Here is an 18570-nt window from a genome sequence, read left to right as displayed (position 1 = left end):
TGCCACCAGCCGGACCTGTTAGTACATTAGGAAAGCAACTAAGTGATCTTCAATATGCTGATGATATCACTATGATCTCAGAAGATCCCAATGAACTGATGAAGGTGATAAAAAACTAGCAACAAGTCAACTAGTAGGACTTGAAATTAATTTTACAAAAGAACAAAAGCCATGACTAACGTCTCAAAAATTCTTATCTTTCTAGATGGGTTTGGCACTAAATACAGGCCAATGCCATCTAGCAAGACAGGAATTTTTGAAGCATGAGATCAAGTTAGGGAGACTGAGGATGAGATCACTGGAATGGCAGGAATTAACTGAATGAGGATGCCCATGTGAGAGAAGAGTGGAGAAATTTTGGAGGGGCCTTTACTCAGCAGTGGAATGCAACAAGCTGAATCATCATGATAAATAAATCCGTTTATTTATAACATTTTGAAATGCTGATTTTCTGTGCAAGCTAAATGAATATAAGACCTAATGATTTGGCATATGATTGAGTGAGAAATGTGTGATTTCAACACACTGTATAAAGAAATGACCACTAGATACTATACTACATAAAGATGATTAAAATAAAATTATTTTAAAGTACCTTTTTTATAATGGCAATCATATGACCTGGTGTATATCCATCTGAAACTTTGGATAATGTACTGATATCAAGTTTTGGTGTGAGAATTCCTTTATAATTAGAAATCAGCTCTGTCCAGAGAACTGCAAGAAAAAAGAAAAAATTTATACTAACATTGGCTGTGGAATACAGAGAACATCAACAGTATGTGGGAAGCAATTAAAAAATATTTAAATGAAGTAATATTGGAATGTGTTTCTACAGTTTGAAGAATAAGTAGGATAGGAGTGAAATAGATGTGTAATCTAATTAAGCAAGAGATTCATAAGAAAAGATGATGCAGAAGGAATACCAGTTGCTATGGATGATGTCAGTTATGAAAGTTATAAGCAGCGGGATGGAAGCATCACAGATGTTGTACAGAAAGCTAAGTCTGAGTATGAAAAGAAACTGGAAAATAATAGAATTGCAAGCCAAAGACAACCCAAAAGGGTTTGTCTTTGGCTTGCAATTCTATTATTAACTGATGAAGGTGATAAAAAACTAGCAACAAGTCAACTAGTAGGACTTGAAATTAATTTTACAAAAGAACAAAAGCCATGACTAACGTCTCAAAAATTCTTATCTTTCTAGATGGGTTTGGCACTAAATACAGGCCAATGCCATCTAGCAAGACAGGAATTTTTGAAGCATGAGATCAAGTTAGGGAGACTGAGGATGAGATCACTGGAATGGCAGGAATTAACTGAATGAGGATGCCCATGTGAGAGAAGAGTGGAGAAATTTTGGAGGGGCCTTTACTCAGCAGTGGAATGCAACAAGCTGAATCATCATGATAAATAAATCCGTTTATTTATAACATTTTGAAATGCTGATTTTCTGTGCAAGCTAAATGAATATAAGACCTAATGATTTGGCATATGATTGAGTGAGAAATGTGTGATTTCAACACACTGTATAAAGAAATGACCACTAGATACTATACTACATAAAGATGATTAAAATAAAATTATTTTAAAGTACCTTTTTTATAATGGCAATCATATGACCTGGTGTATATCCATCTGAAACTTTGGATAATGTACTGATATCAAGTTTTGGTGTGAGAATTCCTTTATAATTAGAAATCAGCTCTGTCCAGAGAACTGCAAGAAAAAAGAAAAAATTTATACTAACATTGGCTGTGGAATACAGAGAACATCAACAGTATGTGGGAAGCAATTAAAAAATATTTAAATGAAGTAATATTGGAATGTGTTTCTACAGTTTGAAGAATAAGTAGGATAGGAGTGAAATAGATGTGTAATCTAATTAAGCAAGAGATTCATAAGAAAAGATGATGCAGAAGGAATACCAGTTGCTATGGATGATGTCAGTTATGAAAGTTATAAGCAGCGGGATGGAAGCATCACAGATGTTGTACAGAAAGCTAAGTCTGAGTATGAAAAGAAACTGGAAAATAATAGAATTGCAAGCCAAAGACAACCCAAAAGGGTTTGTCTTTGGCTTGCAATTCTATTATTATCAGGGCCGGCCTTTTCTATAAAGGGGTCCAGGTGCAAGAAACCTTTTGGGGCCCTAAAATATTTTTCAAAGGTAAAAATTAAAGGATTTGAAATAAACGTATTGTAAAACCTCTTACCTGCAAATGATTTTGGAACAGAAAAACAAAAAAATACACATTAGAAATATAATACGCTTCTGCAAATGTGTACTGATTGTGCCCACTCGATCGTGGGGCTCGGGTGCATTGCACTCCCCCGAGATGGCCGGCCCTGATTATTATACTAAAAGTAAAAGAAAAAAATACTAATGTGAAAGAATAATTCTACGAATGCAAATGGTACGTGGGCAACAGATGCAGAAGTGATTGTTCAACTAATGAGTGCACGTTTTGCTAAAAGCTATCAACCTTGTGTAAGCAACATTGAGCTCGCTGACACCTCTTCAAAGGATGAAAAAACTGAGGTGTATAAGGAAGAGGAACTAGAGCTGTTGCACAAATAGAACAAGAATTTGGCAGTAGGGACTGATGGGTTATCAGCATGGATGCTAAAAGGGCATTCAACTGAACTGGGCTATTCCTTTAACCAGGCTATGTAATTTGAGTCTCAGAACAGGGAAGATTCCACAGGAATGGAAAGAATGTATGGTAATTCCATTACACAAGGGTGGTGCAAAGACTGATGTATCCAACTATCAACCTATCAGCATAGATAAGAGGATGGCTGACTGACAGATAGCAAAGATTGGTATATTGAGGATATGAATCTTCTATCCTAGAAGCTGGAATCACTTCTTTGAGGAAAGCTCCTCTCAAGCCCCAGCAAAGACTGTTTCTCCTATCCCACTATCTCCTACCTCGCTTTTACCACAAGTTGGTGCTTGGTAGGACATATATCTCGGTACTGTTCCGAATGGAGGGTTATCCGTTAGGCCATGAGATCATGGCTCCGACTGCCACTCAACACTCCTACTGTATATTTCCACAAGAGGGTGAAGGACGGTGGGCTCAGGGTTCCATCACTTAGATGGCTGATCCCATGCCTGCGGCTGTCCAAAATTGCAAAGTTAGAACTATCTTCTTCCTCCCTAGCTCGATGGGGTAGTGATGACTCAAACTGTAGGGCTGGCTGCCACTACAGTGAGACACTGTCTCATATAGCACAGTGTTGCATCTGCAACTATGGGATCTGCGTGTGGAGACATGATGCCATGGTCTCCAATCTGTTCAGAATGGAGACCACGAGAATGGTTTTGAATTTGATCATTTCATCAGAAGATGTAGTTATAAATGAGGTGTTTGAATCTTCATCCAGTTGGGTGAGTGCCATGAGGTGCCTTTGAGGTAGCCATCATATGAGGACTTTGTGCTTACGAAGAGCTCAGAAAACAGCTTATAGCCATATCATGGAATGAAGAAATGGATGGGAAGGAGATTATTATTATTATTATTATTATTATTATTAAACAAGACCTCATGGAGACAAAGACTCATCTAGGAGGTCCTTTTATCTCACACATCTCATCATACCGTGTCTTAAACACATTCAAACTCCTTGCAGACACCAGATTCTCAGACAAGACATTCCAATCACTCACAGCTCTGCACGAAAAAAACCTGCCTCTCACTCCCCTACTCACACCCTCTTTATACAGTTTCCAGGGATGACCTCTGGTTCTCCCCTGATCTCCCACTATTCTCTGTAGAACTTCTCCACCATTGATCCTATAACAACCCCTTACCAACTTGTAGGTCTCTATCATATCTCCCCTCTTCCTTCTCTCCACTAGACTCTGCAAATTACATGTTTTCAATCTTTCCTCATACTCGACATTCCAGAGGACAGAAACTACCTTAGTCAGTCGCCTTTGGACCCTTTCCAACATCTCTTCATCCTTCTGAAAACCAGGTGACCAAATCTGGGCAAAATAGTCCATGTGTGGCCTAATCAAAGCCTTATACAATGGAACAAGAATCTCCCTACTTCTACACGTCAGTGTCCCCCGCATCATTCCCAGAAGTCTTTGTGTTGTCTTCACAATTTTGGCGATGTGTCCCCTAAATTTTAGATCCTTATCCACTATCACCCCCTGATCTCTTATTTCCTCTACTTCCAACAATATATTCTCACCAAGCATAAATTCTGCATCCCATCTTTGTTTTCCAAATTTTAAAACCTTACATTTTGCAACATTGAACTCACATCCCCATTTGCTTGCCCAATCACTCAATTTATTCAAGTCTTCTTGCAAGGCCACAACATCTTCACTACTCTTTATGGTTTGTCCCAACTTTGCATCATCTGCAAACAACTGAATATCTCCATCCAAATCTTCGCCAATATCATTAATATACAAGTTAAATAGTAATGGCCCTAAAACAGACCCCTGAGGCACTCCACTAGTGACTTTCCTTTTCCTGGATATTGCACCCCCATACACAAATTGTTGATACCTATCAGATAGCCAGTCTCCAATCCAATGCACTAATCTAATATCCAACCCCATCTGCTCTAGTTTGACTGTCAACTTATCATGAGGTACTCTATCAAAAGCTTTTGCGAAATCCAAGTATATTACTGTGTATCCTTCTGCTCTGTCCAAGGAAGCAGTCACTTTATTGTAATAAGTAAGTAGATTACTAAAACATGACCTCCCTTTAGCAAAGCCATGCTGTCCATCAAAGATTATACCATTGTTGTCAAAACAACTTTGGATCCTAGTTCTCACAAGCTTATCCAACAACTTTACCACAGCACCTGACACACAGATAGGCCTATAGTTTGATCACCTCCTTAATGAAGTGGCTCAATCTTGCCCTCCTTCCACTGCTTAGGAACTTGACCAAGTGCAAGAATCGTATTAAAAAAATATGTCAAGGCAGGTGTCAACTCTCTGGTACATTCCTTCAGAATAATCAGTGATATATTATCAAGTGCCACAGCCTTATTTACAGCTAGTTTACTCAACTCCCCAAACACCTCTTGCTCACTTACAGTCAGTCTCTTCTCCCCATCATCAACTGCTCTTAATCTCTCCATGAAGTCACATTCACAAGATTGAAAGATCTTTATGAACTGCTCATTAAGTATCTCCACCACACATTCTGCAACAGCTGTCTTTATACCATTTCCTCCAATCAATGTCATCCTTCCATAATCATTCTTTCTTTTGCTGGCTACATATCGAAAGAACTCCCTAGGATTCTTTTTGGCTTCATTAGCTAACTGCTATTCATACCTCTCTTTAGCTACTCTCACCAACCAAGTCACCCTCCTTGCCTGGTCTTTGTAGACCTCATGAAACTGGTTACTTCCACTTCTCTTATGCTGCCTCCACAATGCCCTTTTTCTCTGTATTGCATGCTTAATCTCTTTATTCATCCATCTCACACCTACCTTATTTAACTTTCTCACCCATGGTATACATTTAGACATTGCATCTACTAAATAGTTTTTGATAAATCTCCCAAGCTGCATTGATCTCTTTTCCAGCTAACTCCTCATTCCATGCTACTCCTGCAAGTTGTCTCCTGAGCTCTTCATAATCACCCCCCCCCCCCTTGTAGTTCCACATATACCCTTTTTTTCCACAGGGGTCCTTGCACTGCTGGCAACCACCCAGGTAATCACCTCATGTCACTTTCACCAATTGGTGGATGATTTAACACCTCATTGATAATTAAATCCTCCGATGAGATGACCAAATCCAAGACCCTTAATCCTTGTGTGCCCTCTGTTACATACTGTCTGAGGTAGTTATCCCTCAAAAATTCAAGAAACTCATTTTCTTTACTTCCAGTTGCTATCTCTTCATTCCAGTCTATATTGCCATAATTAAAATCACCCATAATGATCACCCTTTTCTTATTTGCTTGGCTTATTTGACTATACATTTCACTATCACCACTATCCACATTACCAGGTCTATAACAACATCCCACCAAGTATTTGATTCTATTCACCTACCTTTCTCACCCATGGTATACATTTAGACATTGCATCTACTAAATAGTTTTTGATAAATCTCCCAAGCTGCATTGATCTCTTTTCCAGCTAACTCCTCATTCCATGCTACTCCTGCAAGTTGTCTCCTGAGCTCTTCATAATCACCCCCCCCCCCCTTGTAGTTCCACATATACCCTTTTTTTCCACAGGGGTCCTTGCACTGCTGGCAACCACCCAGGTAATCACCTCATGTCACTTTCACCAATTGGTGGATGATTTAACACCTCATTGATAATTAAATCCTCCGATGAGATGACCAAATCCAAGACCCTTAATCCTTGTGTGCCCTCTGTTACATACTGTCTGAGGTAGTTATCCCTCAAAAATTCAAGAAACTCATTTTCTTTACTTCCAGTTGCTATCTCTTCATTCCAGTCTATATTGCCATAATTAAAATCACCCATAATGATCACCCTTTTCTTATTTGCTTGGCTTATTTGACTATACATTTCACTATCACCACTATCCACATTACCAGGTCTATAACAACATCCCACCAAGTATTTGATTCTATTCACCTCTATCTCAGACCATACTGCCTCAAAACCACTGGCCCTATTTCCCTCTTGCATCTCTATCTTGTATGGACATAACTCTTTCTCTATCATCAATAGCACCCCCCCTTTTTACCCCTTCTATCCTCACGAAACACGTCACACCTTTCCATCTCTATTCCTGTCAGGATGTCGTCCTCATCTAACCATGTCTCACTTATTCCGACAATCTCTGGGTGCACAGACGCAATTAGTGCCACCATTTCATCTGCCTTGTTTCTTATACTTCTAGCATTGGTATACAAACACAACATCTCATTTCTGGATCTACAGCTAGTTCCACTGATACCACTCACTCGATGTGATCTCTCCATGCTGGACTGGCACCATTTCCCTTTCTGCTTCTTCATTTTAGAACCCTTTGCAATTCTATCTGTTTCCTCTTGATCCTGGTCATCCCATTACTTTCCTGCCTGCACATGCTCTCACCTCCTCTTGGAGTATCCACCTTTCTCATGCTGTGTACACCTGCCAACCCTGAGCCTCCCCGTTTTGCTGCTCCGCTTGCACACCCATTCTCTCATTTTCTATACTCATACCTCTCACTTCCCCATTCATTTCCACTCCTTCAATCTCTCCTGTCTTACTCTCCTGCTCTTCCACATCACTCCCCTCTCAATCTGATTCATTCTCTCTATTCACTTCTCTACTTTCCAGCAGCAGTCTCTCCAAGCGACTCACACCATAACCACTCAAATGCAGTCCATCCCTCCCATACAGCTCACTTCGTCCCTCAAACTTATTCCACACATTAACAAACTGTACTCCCATCTCCTCACACATTTCAGCCAGAATATCATTCATAATCCTTGCTCTCTGCCTCATTTCACCACATTCATACCTAGGCAACACACTGACTACCCTTCCTGTCACACTATTCTCTTTTATCTTTCCAAGCAGTCTCCTGACATTCATTTTGACACGCTCTTTGTTCTCTCTGAAATCATTTGTACCAATTAATACAATTAACTCTTTTGCTCGCTCCTGCCTCATATTCAATGCCTCAATCACTCTACTCATTTTACCACCTGGAAAACATACCTTGTGAATTTTATCCTCTAGCACACCTTTAATAATGGAGTCGCCATACAACGCCACTCGCTCATCTTTCGTTAACTCTTTCATGCCATCCTGATTTATTTTAATAGTTTTGACCTGAATTCTCTTAATTTCATTCTGCATCCATTTCATTTCTTGCTTCATCCAATCCAATTCACCTTCCAAACCTCGCGACACATTCTTTCTATCATTAAATCTTTCTAACTTTCTGATTCTCGACCGCCTCTTCTCACTTTCCCTCTCATTCATCCTTCTTTGTTTCCATACTTTCAGTCCAACATACGTCCAACTTTCACTATCATTCTTCTCACTTTCACTCTCATTTATCTTTCTTTGTTTCCATACTTTCGGACTAACATGCGTCCAACTTTCGCTATCATTCTTCTCTCTTTTACTGTCATTCATCTTTCTTTGGTTTAGTACTTTCATTCCAACATGCATCCAACTTTCGCCATCATTCATTCTTTTTTCGCTATCATTTATTCTTTCGATTTTTTTTACTTGCGATTTCTGCATCACGTCATTTCTACTTTCATTCGTTCTCTCAATTTCGTTTCTTTCCTCCTCACTTTCATCCCTTTTAACATCCATTACGGTTGTCAAATTGCTCTTTTTCTTTTTTCCTGATTTTTTAACATTTTTTCGGCTGTCTTTCTCACCATCCTTCTCTTTCAAACGTGCACTCACGACACAGTCGGTACTAGCACTTTCTGTCATCAATTTCATATTCACATTCATCAGTTCCTCGTTCAGGTAACACTTTGCACACACCCTTCTTCCATCCGCACTAAACATCCACAAATCATTTATGTAATCAAAGGAATACATATAACAGACCTCACACTTAACGAAACGACTGAAATCTAAATTAAAATCATGGAATGACAATGCCGCCATTTTTTTTTCTCTCTGCAGGTTACTAGGTCTAATAATAGCGATTTCGTAATTTAGTTTAGGCAAGATTAAGCAAAAGGTCAGGAGGTTAAAAAAGTAGGTGAAATGGATAAATGAAAAGATCAGGCAAGCAATTTGGAAGAAGAAGACATTATGAAGGCAACATAAAATGAGTGGTAATAATCATCTGCATGAGGAATATATGAAGCAGGTGAGGAAAGTAACTCACTTGGTAAGAGTAGCAGAAGAGCAGTATGAGCTGCAGTTTGCTAATAAGGTAAAAACAAACAAACAAAAAAAAAAACAGACAACCCCAAGGAGTTCTTTCAATATGTGGCCAGCAGAAGAAAGAAGGATTACAGAAGGATGATATTAGTTGTTGAAAATGATTACATCTGGTTGTATGCCTGGTTGGCTGAGTAGTTAGCATACTTGCTTTCCAAACAACTGTGGATTTGAATCCCACAGTGTGCATGGATGTTTGTGACTTGTCTTTAGGTGGAAGATAAATTTCATCATCTGGTGTGAGACCACTGCCCATTCACTGGACACTTGATTCCATGTTTGATCTCTAGGGTAGGGTTATGGACTATGTAAAAAATAAAAAAATACCAAAAAAATATAAAATTTAATAAGAAAAAAGAAGAAAAGAAAATCCTTAGTCTTCCCATGGTACGAATGTACTATAAGTTTACAGAAAACCTTTCTTGTGTGGGAGCTACATTAAAAAAAAAAATTGCAGAGGATATGGTTGAGATATTACATAAGTAATTCATAAAAGATATTTCATCCATGTGAACATGGCATCATGCAGGACTTCAGGAGAGTGGAAAGGGAGACAGAGACAATGATGGTAAGTGAGCAAAAAGTATATGAGCAACTGCATAAACTTAATGTTAATAAGGCTGTAAGACTTGATGGTATATCACTGCATGTTTCGAGGGAATGTTCAGGGAGTTAACAACAGCTCTGATGTATCTTTTTATATCAGATCTGTTGTTAATTCCCTGGAAAATGAGCCTTACACTGAGCCAGGTTCCAAAGGAGTGGAAAGGGACAAAACTGTTCCACTTCTAAGGAAGGTGATGACTGTGCTTGGAGTTGCGATTAAATTGTTCATGAGATTAGTGAGGGCTCAGATATAACAGCAGAATTCTCTTTGATGGACAGCATGGGTTTGCTTAAGTTTTTAATAATCTACATTGGCCAATAAAGATGTGCATACACAGTGGTATATTTATGTCTTGCAAAGGCTTCTGAAAGACTGCCACATGACAAGCTGGAAATTAAACTGCTTGGATAGCAGATTAAAGTGCTAGATCGAAAACTTTCCATCTATTAACCCAGCGTTAGTAAGGTGGAGTGTCACAGACCCCAAAGATTTTAAATTGACTATAACTTTTTAACAACGCTTGGCAGTGAGTCATGCCTCAGTATAGCTTCCCCTCCGGTAACCCACCACGTGACGCCATAGACAACAGGCTGTTGCATACAAGCAAGTTTAGTGTGCTGGGGTCCACTAGATCCCACCTTACCAAAGTTACGAGCAGGAAGAACAGAGGTTACATCAACTTATAGATGACGCTTTGACAGACGAGGAGCCATTTAGCAGAGATGATGATAGTGAAATTGATTTAGAATTAGTCAGTAACCATGTGTTAATTTTGTGGATCTCATTTTTTATTCTGTAAAATTGCAGGATACTTAAACAATATGTAATTTAATATTGATTAAAAAGATATGGATTTCTATAATACACTACATTATTTTAGTGGGCGGGTCTGTGGGACCCCCCCATCTTACCACTTTTGTTACATTTTCCCACCTTACCAGCACCAGGTTAAGTATCAGCAAGTTGTGTATTGGGGATAACTACAAAAGATTCACTAAATTTCTCATAGCATCTGGCAAGAAATATCCCAAGAGGATTCAGAAAAATCTACATACCATGCTAATCAACTGAAAGTAGTATTCTTTTGGAAGAGTATAAAAAACAGAACCATTCAGACTGCTTCTGCCCTCTTAAAGGTCCTTGGATGATGGTAGAAGAGCTCACTGGCATGAAGAAATGAACAACCTCAACTTTACCAGGTCACTACTCCGTCAACTGGGAGGCACTGACACTCCAGATAGGCCTAAAGGAAAAGTAAACCCTAACAGTGCAAAAATCTCAGCATATAAAGCTGAACCCAAAAATTCCCACAGACAGCAAAAAAAAAAAAAGAGATATATCATCTTTATAAAAAAGTTTTCTGATCATATCCTACAGCAATCTCCAATCCAGCAACTATAGATGAAATTGATGTAGCACTTAAACTAATTAAAATAGGCAAAGCTCCTGGCCTCGATGGCATCCCTTTAGACTTTCTTACTCACCTTGGCCCAAGGGCAAAATCCTGGCTATCTAATTTCTTCTTCCCAACGATAAATAAAGAACAGCTTCCAAAATTTTGGCACAAATCAAAGATAATAGCCCTTCCAAAACCCAATAAGTCAACTGATGACCCTAATAACTACTGCCCTATGTCATTACTCTGCACTCCCTACAAACTTTTTGAAAGGATTTCAAAAAGCTATTTTTGAAAGTCCTCTTTAGAATTTCTCCAAAATAGAAGCCATCTTACCCAGTGAACAGGCAGGATTTAAGCCTGACAGAAGTTGCTGTGACCAGGTCTTAGTTCTCACAACCCATATAGAAGCTGGATATCAAAAGTGTTTAAAAACAAGTACTGCCTTCATGGACCTAACATCAACTTATGACACCATATGGAAGAAAGGTTAACTGTATAAAGCAGCTAAAATGTAAAAAGATTATAAAAAGGTACATCAAAGCTGTTGTTAACTCCCTGAACATTCCCTCAAAGCATGCAGTGATATATCATCAAGTCTTACAGCCTTATTAACATCAAGAGGATTTGAATAAACTAGACAGATGGGCAAATGAATGGGGGATATCGGTTCAATACAGCAAAATGCAGTCTTGAGGTTTGGAATTCCATCGATGGGAGGATGCATACTCGAGGAGGTAGGGGAGACAAGATCTCTGGAGGGGGGTGATGATTGATAGAAAACTGAAATTCAGGGAGCATATTGCAAAGGTGGTGAGGATAACTCAGAGGATTGCTGCAATACTGAGAAGGACGCTGACCTACAGAGATAAAAGGGTTATCATTCTGTTGTATAAGACCCTGATCAGACCACACTTAGACTATTGTTCTCAGATTTGGTCCCCAGGACTTGAAGGGGATACTCTGACTGTGGAAAGGGCAGAGGTGGATAACAAAGAAGGTTTCAGGACTGGACTACAATATGAGTTATGAGGATCAACTGAGGGAATGTGGACTGCAGAGTTTGGTGGATAGAAGAAGGAGAGGTGAGATGATCGAGACTTTTAAACTGTTGAGAGGCAGTTTCAAAGTAGACATTGGAGAGTTCTTTCAGTTGGTGGAACGGCGGGAAGGGGCGATGACAAGGGGCCATCCCTGGAAGTTACGAAAGGAGGCTGTGCGCAAGAGGGTGAGGAGTGGTTTCTTTGCATGGAGAGTGGTTGAACGCATTGCCTGAGAAATTGGTTGAAGCGGGAACGGTCAATGGGTTCAAGGAGTGGTATGATAAACTTTGTGTTTCCTAAAAACGACCTCCAACGATGAGTCTTTTGACCCCATGGAAGCCTGGTAATAATAATAATAAATAAAATAATGAACTGCCAAAAAATACACTAAAGTTAATAGAACAAATTCTCTCCAATAGGAAAATAAAAGTTCATCTGAAATTCGTGTGTTGAGGCTTAAGTGCTGTGAGGACATCATGCTGGAGGCTTAATGGATTGTATACAGCACTCGGAAAGGATAAAAACAGATTTTAATACTTCCTTTATTTCGTCTCGGTCACTGAGACATCTTCAGGGATTACAAAAAAAAAAACTAATGTAACATATACACAAATACTACACAATACTAAGCTAACCACATGGGTGACTTTAAAGTCACCCATGTGGTTAGCCCATAGAGAGCACACCACTTATCTAGGTGGTGTGCTCTCTATGGGCGATTGTAGGTGGCCTAGAATGTAAGGTAGGATCTCTGATTAATGTTTCCCAAATCTCTTTTCAGCCAGGCTTGACTGACCATAGTCGTGGTTGCAGATGTATGACTTGTGTTCTTCTAAGCGGATGATTGCTGATCTACCTGTCTATCCAAAGTACACCAGCTTACAGGAACAGGGTACTTTATAAACTACAGCCACTGAGAGACGAGGGAGGTGATCTTTTGTAGAATGGATAAGGGTAGCAAGTTTGCAGCGGGGCTTAAATGCTGTGTGAAGGTTGTACGTTTTTAAAATCTTGGCAGTTTTTTCTGACGTGCCATGGATGTAGGGTATGGTGATGGCATTTCTGAACTCTTTCTGAAGAGATGGCCACGGAATGGGGGTGGAACTGATTATTTTTTTTAATGCTATAATTGCTGTAGCCATTGGAGGGGAACATACACAACACCTTCCTCTCCAATGGCTATAGAGAAAGAGATTGAGGGAATGTAACTTGCAGAACTTTGTGAATAGAAGGAGAGGGGATAAGATTGAGACATATAAGTGGGTGAGGGGTTGTTACCAAATTAATGTGGAGGAGATTTTTCATAGAGCAGAGGGAGAGAAGAGTAGAATAACCCAAACTTGGAAGCTGTATAAGGAGGGTGTGAGTAGGGGAGTGAGAAGTGGTTCTTTGCATGGAGAGTGACTGATGAGTGGAATGCACACTGCCTGAAAGTGTAGTAAATGCAGAGACTGTGAATGGGTTTAAGGCATGGTTCAATAATTTTGCATGCCAGAGTATGGATCTCCTGTGATGAGTCCTTTGATTCCAAGGAGGTCAGATGTTAATAATAATAATATAAAAATGCTGTTACTTTCTATGTTATCTCTTGCTCTATTCTAATACTTTTCATTCATCTCCTCTTTTTCTTGTTTATCCCAGATGACTTTCTTTTTCACATATTTTCTTCCTGTGCAGCATTCTTCATACCTTCTGTTTCTTTGCTTTTTCTTACTGCTTACTTTCTAATATCTCTAATTATCTTTCATCTTTATACCCTTTCTTTCCATTTTTTTCTTCTTCTTCTTATTATTATTATTACTGACCGATAATATAACTTTCATATCAAATACATACCAAAATTATGATTATTATTATTATTAAATGATTACAGAATCACTTTTGCAAATACAAATACAAACTAAATTGTATTTTTCTACAGATGAAATGATAGAATCAAGAAGTAATACTTTAAACATGTAGGCACCATTTGTTATTAATTTTATTACACTATATTACTAAATAAGCAGACATACCTCTTCGACACCCATAGTCAGGATTTGGTACCAATATGATTTTCTGATAACAATTGCCAAGTCCTTTCAAATTACAATTAAATGGAGTTTGTGATATTCCACATATCATGATTCTTTCCCCTGGCATGATACCTTTCATTAGCTTTGGAAGAACTTTATTCAAACGTTTAGGATCAGTCTAAAAATATTAAATAAATATATAACAATGAAATTTTGATGTATTTTGCATTTGATTAAATAATGAAAAGGAATTTCTAAAACAGTAACTTGTGAAATATGTACAAAAAGGTATATCACCAGCTGCATGCAGTAGCAAGAGTAGCATGATATACATATCATGCTACTCTTAAGCAAATAAGTTTTTGGACATTCACGATTGTTGGAAACTAGATCTGGAATATTGTACTATGATAGTTGTGTGTGTATGTGTGTGTGTGTGGGGGGGGGGGGTCAAGTGTGGCTAAAGGCACTGACAATTTCCTATTACTTCTCGTAAAACTCGAGCTGGTATACCATCTAATCGCATAGCTGTATTCACATCAAGGTTCTGTAATATGCTATGCATCTCCATTTCATTTACCTCAGTTTCCATATAAGCCTTTGCCTCACTCGTTATTGCAATATCTCCACCTGGAGGATATACTCTTACAAAGTATTCACTTAGTAATTCTACTGTTTTTCCTGATTCAGTTACCTCCTTACCACTTGAATTCATTAAAATCATTCTGCTATATATGTTCTTGCTACAGGTGCCTCCACAGCGCAACTGGAAGAACAGCGGAACATTGCATCCTTCGATTGGAAAAGATCTGGGTTCCATTCTCGTTGTGATGAGGGAAATCCTTATATGGGCTTTTTCAACTGAAGGTGAGTTAGTTAATCTCATAGGGAAGTAGCAAGGTTTTTTCCTTCCAGAAACTCAGGTTTATCATCTCACATACAGACAAATCGGCCTTCACAACATACACACAGTTTATAGTCAAAAAATTCTGTTGTTGGTGATGATGGGCGATAGATGGCATTGATGTTAGTAGTGTGACAGTAGGAGACTTAAGTAGTAGTAGTAGTAGTAGTGGAGAGGGTGAAATGTATTTAGTGAAGTAGAGTAGAGTGCCCTCCAGCAATGAGTCCTTGGACTCCCTGGAGGTGTCACATAATAATAATAATAATTTTACTTGCAACATACTGAAAGAACTCTTTGGGTTTGTGAGAATGTATGAGAGTAAGAATGTTTGTGACAAATATTGTGTGAGTGAATGCACTAAATGCAAGTCATTTCAGAAGCAGAAGAATGAAGTCACTGATATTAAGGATATAAGGCAGGATTGTGAAAGTATTATAGAGAATATGGCAGAAGCAGTGAATGATACTGCATGAAATATGAATGAGAGTTTGATGGAAGGGGATGAAAGTAATAATGCTGATGATGAAAGAAAGTGCATGCTTATGTAGACTCCTTCACAGGACAAAATGTGAACTCGAGCGACTGAGGAAATGATTGGCATGTGTGTGGTACAGCAGGAGGGAGGAAGAAAGAAAGAAAGAGCGAATGGGAAAAGCGTAAAAGTGCAATAAACTGGGGGAAAAGAGAAAGTATTATATGGATATTCGATGATAAGAGGAATACTTAATAAGAAAGTGACAAAAGTATGTTTCTCAGGTGCAAAGATAAAGGATGTTAGTAAAGCTGTAAGCTTGCAGAAGAAAAAAGTGAATGAGTTAATTGTTTTGGCAGGCACAAATAATATGGAAGGTGAGAAATATGCAATGAAAGAGGATATGAATGAGTTGTTTGAAGAAGCAAAAACGAAGGGTAAGAAAGTAAAGATTATGAGTCTGCTACCTTCGTATGATAGAACAGCACCAAGAAGAAGGGCCATGATTGTCAATAAGTCACACCAATCGTTTCCTCAGTCTATCGAGCACATGTTTTTGTCCTGTGAAGGAGTTCACGTAAGCATGCAGTTTCTTTCATCATTAGCATTATTTCTCTAGTTTATAGATGTGTGGAGTGCATTTGATGGATGAAAGGAGCTATATATACCTGATGAAATGCACTTGAATAGTTTTTGAGTTAGATGCTTGGAGAAAGTGTTGCTCCATGAGTGTTTAGAAATGCAAAACCAAGAAAACTAGGGAGGGGGGCAATCAAGCATGTCTCTGGCTATGCCTGTTACAAATGAGTGTGATTGCAGGAATGACTGTGAGGAAATAGTCACCTCTGGGAAAGATGAGTATAAGTGTAAGAATGAATGCAAAGAGCTGGGTAGGTTTTGAATCGGAATGGGCAGGTAATGACATTGAGGTTCATGTACACAAATGCTTTAAGTATCAGAAATAAAGGATAGGAGTTTTTGGCACTGGTCATCTTGACTTGACAAAAATTATTGGCATCAGCAAGACCTGGTTGGCAGAGAATAATGTAGTTACAAGGATAGAATGTAGATTGGATGAGGGAAATGGTTCATTTGAGGCTGTCTGGTATGCGATAGAGGCCAACATGACAAAATATATTGTTAGTAGCTGTTATAGACCTGGGGATCCAGAAGCAGATGTGAATGATATGCATTGGCAGATTAGCAGAGTAGATCAGATGTTATGGCATTACCATCTGAATAGACTGGGTTAATGGGCAATGAGTTGGGTTTCCAGTGGTCAGTGTTGCAATGTGTAAAGTTCATGGGGGATGGTTAGAGGAAGTGAAGGAGGATTCTGTGGGTGATGGTGAATAAGTATCTAAAATTTCCGGGGCATTTTGCTAAAACTGTGAGGTTAGCTTAGCAGGTTATGTCAATGATGAAGATGACACTGACATGTAAAAGTGAGATGCTATGGTTCCATTGTATAAGGCTTTAATCAGGCCACATATGGATCATTGTGCATATATTTGGTTACCAGTTTTCAAAGGGATGAAGGGATGCTGGAAAGGGTCCAGAGCTGATTGACTAAAGTGGCTTCTGGTTTCTAGAAGGTTGAATGTGATGACAGATTGAAAAAATACAATTTGCAGTCTAATGGATTGGAGAAGATACGTGAGATATGATTGAGACATACACGTTAGTAAGGGGTTATTACCAGATTAATGTGGGAAAGGTTTATCATAGCATGGAGGGAAGATGGATAGAACAAGAGGTCATTCCTGGAAGCTGAATAACAAAGGAGTGAGGAATAGATTTTTTTGCATGGAAGGTGGTAGGTGATTGTAATGCATTGCCTGAGAGTGTGGTGGATAATACAAACAGTGAATGCATTTAAAATATAATGTTATAAGCTATGTGTGTGTGTGTGTGTGTGTGTGTGTGTGCGTGTGTGTGTGTGTGTGTGTGTGTGTGTGTGAGAGAGAGAGAGAGAGAGAGAGAGAGAGTTTGTCTCCCATAATGAGTTTTTTGACTCCATGTAGATCAGGTGATGCTAATATTACTACTGCTTCTAATAACTGGACATAAACATTATCATTATTTATATGGGCACTCCATGGAGCTAAAAGACTCATCACAGGGGACCCACACTATCCATTAACACAATTTCTACAATACATCTCCTTAAACTTATTCACTGTTGGGAGACACACAACCACCTGTGGAAATTCATTCCACTCATTTGCCATTCTCCAAGTAAAGAACCCAGTCCACACACCCTTACTAACCAAACTCTTAGACAACTTCCAAGTGTGGCCCTTTGTTTTTTCCCTATTCACCATGTATTAAAATTACTGAAGTAAAAATACTGAAGGGATTCTTATAGAATCCCTTCAGTATCTTATAAGCTTCTATCACATCTGATAGAGCACTGTGGGACCTGGGGATCCCACAGGGATCAGTACTGGGACCTATATTGTTTAACCTTTATATCAATGACGTTGTCAATGGATTGCAAGGGGATATTCAGTTGTTTGCGGATGATGTGAAGCTGGGAAGGATTATTAGTAATAGTGCAGATGTGGTAGCCCTACAAGAGGATTTGATTAAGCTAGATAGATGGACAAATGAATGGGGGTCTCAGTTTAATGCAGCAAAATGTAAGGTCTTGGGGTTTGGTAAACATCGATGGGATACTGCATACTCCATGGGAGGAGCTATACTGGAGGAAGTAGGGGAGACAGGAGATCTGGGGTTGATGATTGATAGAAACCTGAAAATTAGGGGACATATGGCAAAGGTGGTGAAGGTAACACAGAGGATTGCTACAATAATGAGAAGGACACTGACCTGCAGAGATAAACAGTTATCATTCCATTGTATAAGACCCTGATCAGACCACACTTGGACCATTGTTCTCAGATTTGGACCCCAGTATTTGAAGGGGATAAATTAACTGTGGAAAGGGTACAAAGGCGGATAACAAAGATGGTTTCAGGACTGTACAATGATAGTTATGAGGATCAGCTGAAGGGAATGTGGACTGCAGAGTTTGGTGGATAGAAGAAGGAGAGGTGATATGATTGAGACTTTTAAACTGTTGAGAGGTGGTTACAGGGTTGACACTGGAGAGTTCTTTCACTTGGTTGAACAGCAGAAAGGAGTGATGACAAGAGGCCATCCCTGGAAGTTACGAAAGGAAACTGTTTGCAAGAGGGTGAGGACTGGTTTCTTTGCATGGAGGGTGGTTGAACAATGGAATGCATTGCCTGATG

General features: G+C 39.0%; 1 protein-coding gene across 1 annotated transcript in view; it reads right to left on the bottom strand.

Moving 5' to 3' along the window:
- LOC150108342 (dynein regulatory complex subunit 11-like) overlaps positions 1-18570 on the bottom strand; it is a 286902-nt gene that overhangs the window by 36297 nt on the left and 232035 nt on the right. The window contains exons 14-16 of the mRNA XM_090390448.1: positions 13938-14115; positions 1624-1719; positions 596-717 (exon numbers count right to left, since the gene is read on the bottom strand). Coding sequence (XP_090246574.1) covers positions 596-717; positions 1624-1719; positions 13938-14115 — 396 coding nt within the window. The remainder of the gene's footprint in view (positions 1-595; positions 718-1623; positions 1720-13937; positions 14116-18570) is intronic.

The sequence above is a fragment of the Typopeltis vanoorti genome, chromosome 3, assembly GCF_054136105.1.
Source record: "Typopeltis vanoorti isolate ZY-2024b chromosome 3, IOZ_Tvanoo_1.0, whole genome shotgun sequence".
NCBI lineage: Eukaryota > Metazoa > Arthropoda > Arachnida > Uropygi > Thelyphonidae > Typopeltis > Typopeltis vanoorti.
Note: the sequence above shows the minus strand (reverse complement) of the source record. Positions and strands in the feature narration are given on the sequence as shown.